This window comes from Cynocephalus volans, chromosome 15 (assembly GCF_027409185.1).
Source record: "Cynocephalus volans isolate mCynVol1 chromosome 15, mCynVol1.pri, whole genome shotgun sequence".
NCBI classification, from domain to species: Eukaryota; Metazoa; Chordata; class Mammalia; order Dermoptera; family Cynocephalidae; genus Cynocephalus; species Cynocephalus volans.
This window is the reverse complement of record NC_084474.1, coordinates 95191708-95197522: the sequence shown is the minus strand read 5'-3', so window position 1 is coordinate 95197522 and position 5815 is coordinate 95191708. Positions and strand designations below refer to the sequence as shown.

Below are 5815 nucleotides of genomic sequence, written 5' to 3'. Positions count from 1 at the left end.
GGCAGCTGCTCTCAGCACCCTCCTCTCAGCAGCTCCTGCAGAAATGGGCACCAGGCACCTGACCATCTCCTTCCTCCAACTCCAGCTGAGGGACTCCAGCCCTGACCCCTGCCCCAGTTTCTCTGGCAGCTCCAGGGACACTATCTCTCATGACGTGATCAGTCTGCCAGTGCAGGTCCCCCGACAGGATAAAAGGATTTGTGCTGAGTGGGGGTGGAGGGAGGATCGGGATGGCCTTCAGGGCAAAGGTGGATGTGAGGACGGCAGGGCCCTGGCTGTGCCTGCACAGGGCACGGACACTGGGCAGCAGAGCCGCTCTGGCGCCCAAGGCAGTGCTGCCCTTCGAAGCCATTCCCCAGCAGCCTGGCAACAAGTATCTGAGGCTGCTGCAGATCTGGAAGGAGCGGGGCCATGAGAACTTTCACCTGGAGACGCATCGGACCTTCCAGGAGCTGGGGCCCATTTTCAGGTAAAGCCCTCCCTGGTCCCTGGCTGAGAACGCCCAGAATTTTCAGGCCCTGCGTGCTGCCCAGCCCTTGCCAGGCACACAGTGCTGCCCGTTCCCGGTGGGTGCTTGTGCTCTGCACCCGAGGAAGGCAGGGAGGGAGCATGGTGGTTGCTGGTCTGCGCCTCTGCTCTGCTGGTGGAGACAAAGGCTCTTCGTGGCTCACTGCTCAGAGGACAGAGCTCAGAGGCACTAAAGTTGGAGAGGTTTCAGGGGACAGCAGGAGGAACGTCCTGCAGTAAAGCCACAGTCCAGGAGAGGGGAGAGCTCAAATAGGAGACAGAGGGGTTGGTTTTGCAGAGTGGGGCTCAGGACAGGACGGGACTTCACTCAGGGCTCTGTGCTTTATCCACAGAGATGACATGGGAGGAACACGAAGGGTGGCCGTGATGCTGCCGGAGGACGTGGAGAGGCTGCAGCAGGCGGAAGGCCTGCACCCTTGCCGGAATGTTCCGGAACCATGGCTGGCCTACAGACACCATCACGGGCACAAATGTGGCGTGTTCTTGCTGTGAGGGGCGAGTCCGCATGAGGAGGAAGGAGGGTGGGGAGACAGAGGAGACCCCCAAAGCACAGCTGCCCTGGGGCCTATTGGGGTGAAGACAGGGGACCACCAGCACCCGATGAGTGCCTTGCCATGGGTGCCATGTGTGTCCCGAGGCCGGGGGCAGCAGGACCGGAGCAGAGAAATGCAGGGGGCACCTTCTCAGACGACAGATGAACAATGAGCACTTGCAGTGAGGGGGCAGCTGGCCTGCGCAGGCCTGGCAGGAGCTCCCTCTGCAGGGCGGTGACTCTCCTTCCTGCAGGGGAGGAAACTGAGGCCCTGAGAAGGGGAGTCACTGGCCCGAGGTCCGAGTCAGCGTGCGCCAGCACCTGAGGTCCCCAGGGCTGCACCCCACCCCCAGGGTGCCCTTGGCTCCTGGAGCCAAGGCAGTCCCTTGCTTTGGGGGATACAGTCCTGGGGACAAGTGCCATGGAGATCAAGGTGGTCGCGGACTCTTTTGCTCTCAGAACGGAAGCCAAAGTGGGGTGGTTGCCCTGGGGCACGTTTCGTCCCCCGTGGAAAGCGTGGCACACCTGGTCAGGAAGGCAGGCAGAAGATGGGGCCTGGAGTCCATCAACTGCAAAAAGGTGGAAATTAGGGCGGGAGGAAGGTGAAAGGAGGAAGGTCAGAGTGTTCACGGCTGCCCCACCTCCCGTCAGGAAGCGAATTCTCTTCGGAACAGTGGGGTTTAGAGAAATGGGCATGTCTGATGGGAGCCTCTGAACTGAGGAGACCTGGAAGGAAGACCCAACCCAGAGGGCAGGTCTGGGGGAAGGTTGGACCGGTACATCTGAAGGAAGGGGTGTACTTGTGTGCATGCATGTGAGTGTGTGTATGCGTGCACATGTGTTTGCATGCGTCTTTGTGTCCAATTTTATATATTTACATGGCTGTTTTGTTTGTTTTTTTGTTTGTTCTTGTGTTTTTGGTGCTGGCTAGTATGGGGATCTGAACCTGTGACCTTGGTGTTATAAGGCTGCCCTCTAACCAGCTGAGCTAACCAGCCACACTGTTTTGTCTGTATTTGTGCAACCTGCATTTGGACGTCCCGAATGGGTACATTCGGTGAAAGTACATGTGCCTGTGATCACGAACAATATTTGCTGGACGCTAGCCATAGATAAAGAAGGGATTTTTGCATAAAGTGGCTGAGGGTGTCAATCCCTGCCCTTCACTCACTGGAGCACATCCAGGGAGCTCCATGTGCTCTCGGCGGTATTTTGAGGATATTTTGAGAGATGCGGTTGGTCCCTGCCCTACAGAAGATGGGGACACGTCACAGAGACAGGCAGGTGTTGCTGACATGGGGCAGAAGATCAGAAAAGGAAGGGCAGGGAGATGAGAGGCCAGCCAGGGCCTCCCCGTCTGGGGCAGGTGTGGGTGAAGTGGGCAAAGCTTCACAGGAGGGTCAACCTCGTCCCTTGCAGAAGAGACCACCCCTCCAGGGAAGATTCCCCTTGTGGACGAGGAAGGTGGGGTACAGGTTGGGGGCCAGCTGCTTGCTCGGGCTGCCTCTCAAGCTGTGCTCTATAGGAATGGGCCAGAATGGCGCTCCAACCGACTGAGGATGAACCCAGACGTGCTGTCACCACAGGCCGTCCAGAAGTACCTCCCCATGCTGGATGTGGTGGCAAGGGACTTCTCAACGGCCCTGAAGAAGAAGGTGCTGCAGAATGCCCGGAGAAGCCTGACCCTGGACATCCAGCCCAGTATCTTCTACTACACCATAGAAGGTGTGGGGTCATGTGGGAAGGTCCCGGCCTCAGTGTCTCTGGAGTAGGCCTGGAATGGGGCAGGGAGGGCTGGCAGGAGGCAGCCGTGAGGCCTGGGACTGCCTGTGGCTCAGCTGTGCCATTTCCCTGCAGCCAGCAACTTAGCTCTTTTTGGAGAGCGGATGGGCCTCTTTGGTCATAACCCGAGCTCTGCCACCCTGAACTTCATCCACGCCCTGAAGGCTATGCTCAGATCCACTGTCCAGCTCACGTTCATGCCCAGGAGCCTGTCCCGCTGGACTTGCAGCAAGGCGTGGAAGGAGAACTTTGAGGCCTGGGACTACATCTTCCAGTATGGTGAGGGCCAACAACCCCGTGGTGCTGTGTGGCAGGGACGACACAATGGTCACTCAGTTTCTCCTTGTCCACAGCACAGGGGAGAATTGAGGCCACATGCAAGGACTATGGCTTCCTCATGGTCCTGACTGACAAACTTGGCAGGAAGCTGGGGCTGGGCTGGGCTGATCCCCAGATCTTGGGATAGAAGCATGGAGACTTGGGGGTGTTGGGGGCTGGGTGCGTAGGAGGAGGACAGAGAAGAGGCGCTTTACAGCACTAAGGCCTGGGGACTGTCTCCCCTTCATCCAACAGCCAGCAATTGCATCCAGAAAATCTATCAGGAGCTGAAGGTCGATAGCCCTGAGCACTACAGCGGCATCGTGGCAGAGCTGCTGTTGCACGCAGACTTGTCGCTAGATGCCATCAAGGCCAACACTATTGAACTCACAGCAGGGAGCGTGGACACGGTCAGCACCCAGCCCTCCCATCCAGTGTGAAGCCCGCCCTGACTCCCAGGCAGTGGCTTCAACACCAAATGTCACCACGTGCCCCACACTCACTCTGTGCCTCCCAGGCTCCTGCCATCCTCAGCTCAGGGCTGGTCTGAAGAGGCTGGAGGAGGGAGATGTTCAGCTGCAGGTGGCAGAGCAATGCAGACATTACACAGGCTCTAATGTCGGGTGGCAAGGCTACCGGATCTCAGGCTGGGTTTGGCAGATTCCTCTCATTGCACCAGAAATGACCCAGGATGACAAATTCATGTGGGTCTCAGGTGGCCAGTTTAGGGTAGGACACTTTGGGCTGAGGAGCCTGTGCATGATCAGGGCAGATACCCACTTTGGAGCAGATGGACATGGGGCTCCAGAAACTCCCTGAGTGATGCTGAAGGTCATCCCCTCCTGGTGCCTAGAGGAGGGTGTGAGAATCCCACCTGGAAGAGGCTGGAGGAGACAAGGGCCTTGGATGGGATGGGGTCACCTTTCTCTCAGGACTTAGGGAAAGGAGTCGAGGTGTACGCTAGGACCTTGAGTTCTGGGGTCCCAGGGTTCTGTGCTGCTGTGGACACACACATCCACCTGGGGGCTGAGGTGCATGGCCTGTGCCCAGGTCAGATCCTTTCACCCATGGTTCCTGCAGACGGCCACCCCTTTGCTGATGACCCTGTTTGAGCTGGCTCGGAACCCTGACGTGCAGCAGGCACTGCGGGAGGAGAGCCTGGCAGCTGAGTCCAGGATCTTGGAAAATCCCCAGAGGGCAACCACGGAGCTGCCCCTGCTGCGGGCGGCCATCAAGGAGACCTTGAGGTAGGGGCTGGCTGACCCCTCCCCAGCTGCCCTGGCCCCTCTGCTCTCTGGGGGCTCGCAGACAGAAAAGGGGGCTAAGAAGCAGCCTTGCTGGGACTGCATTTCCTCTGCACCTCCTCCTCTGCTAAAGGACAGGGCTCCTCTTCCCCTTGGATCCCACTTCAGTGTCCTGCGGCCCATCCTCAGGCATGTCTTCCTGGTCCTGGGACTGCTCAGGGTGGGGGAAGGTTTGGCTGAGCCCAGCAGGAGTAAGCGTGCTCTTCCTCATGATCTGGGCTTCCACCATTGCCCTGAACCTCTGACGGGGTGGGAAATCCTGGGAAGGAATTCTGTGGAGGGGACATGAGGAAACCTGTCAGCTGAGGACCCTCCCTGCTGGTCTCCACTGCCAGGCTCTACCCTGTGGGTATTTTTGTGGAGCGACTCGTGAGCTCAGACTTGGTGCTGCAGAACTACCACATCCCGGCAGGGGTGAGTGAGTCCCCATAGCCCGTCCAGCCAGCCCTGTCCCCCCACATTGGCTGACTGGGCAGGTGACCCCTCCGTCCACACCTGTCTGCAGACATTGGTCCAGGTGTTTCTCTACACACTGGGTCGCAACCCTGCCTTGTTCCCGAGGCCCGAGAGCTATAACCCCCAGCGCTGGATAGACAGCAGGGTCCCCAGCAGGAGCTTCCACCATCTGGCCTTTGGCTTTGGCCTGCGGCAGTGCCTGGGGCGACGCCTGGCAGAGGTGGAGATTCTGCTCCTGCTGCACCATGTGAGCAGCCTGGGAGGGTCTGGGTAGGGTGCCATGGGGGCCTGAGCCGTGGGGTGGGTCTGGTCAGGGTTGGGCCTGGTTTGATCCACAGGCTGCCTCTGCCCTTGCTGCATGGTTCCTGCATCTGGGAACGTGGGAGGAGGCTGTGTCCTGTCCCTGGGTCTCCTGAGGAAGCCAGATGCAAACTCTGCTTCTATCCCAGGTGCTGAAAACCTTCCTGGTGGACACAATAACCAAAGAGGATGTGAAGATGGTCTACCGTTTCATATTGACGCCCTCCGCCTTGCCCCGGTTTATATTCAGGGCCCTTAACTAGTTATCCGTCTGCACCGAGGGTCCCAGCCCTGTCACCACCCTCCCTCTTCTGTTTTTCATTGAAAAACAGTATTAAAATATAAAACTAATCTTTCCATGAAATTTTGAAGTACTCTCGTGTGTGTGTATGTGTGTCTGTACCATAACAACATCCTAGACTATGTTTTGGTCATGTTAGCAGGTTCATCAGTCATTTGTTGAGGTGTGCCACCTAATCAGTTTCTAAAACATGCAAGGGTTAGCTGCATTGTGTATGACAAGGGGGAAGTGCTGGCTGCCGTGGTCAGAGGGCCAGGCCGCAGGGCAGGATGGAAACCTGGAGGAGGGAAGTAG

The 5815-nt window shown here is 58.1% G+C and overlaps 1 protein-coding gene across 2 annotated transcripts; it reads left to right on the top strand.

Annotated features, from left to right (window-relative positions):
• Nucleotides 1-230: 230 nt before the first annotated feature.
• LOC134363959 (cytochrome P450 11B2, mitochondrial-like) lies at nt 231-5483 on the top strand. 2 transcript variants are annotated; one of them, XM_063079811.1, is made up of 9 exons: nt 231-469; nt 861-1016; nt 2586-2785; nt 2918-3121; nt 3416-3570; nt 4241-4407; nt 4800-4878; nt 4970-5167; nt 5370-5483. In XM_063079811.1, exons 1-9 carry the CDS (start codon nt 231-233, stop codon nt 5481-5483), a joined length of 1512 nt encoding a protein of 503 aa, XP_062935881.1. The 2 variants fall into 2 exon arrangements, with proteins under 2 accessions (XP_062935881.1, XP_062935882.1); XM_063079812.1 differs by lacking the exon at nt 4970-5167.
• The last annotated feature ends 332 nt before the right edge of the window (nt 5484-5815 follow it).

Excerpts from the sequence above, each read along its gene's own strand:
- LOC134363959 (XM_063079811.1), top strand. The coding sequence starts at position 231 with ATGGCCTTCAGGGCAAAGGTGGATGTGAGGACGGCAGGGCCCTGGCTG. Across the intron at positions 3,122-3,415 it reads GGACTACATCTTCCAGTATG|CCAGCAATTGCATCCAGAAA; the intron begins GTGAGGGCCAAC and ends TTCATCCAACAG. Across the intron at positions 4,408-4,799 it reads GCCATCAAGGAGACCTTGAG|GCTCTACCCTGTGGGTATTT; the intron begins GTAGGGGCTGGC and ends CTCCACTGCCAG.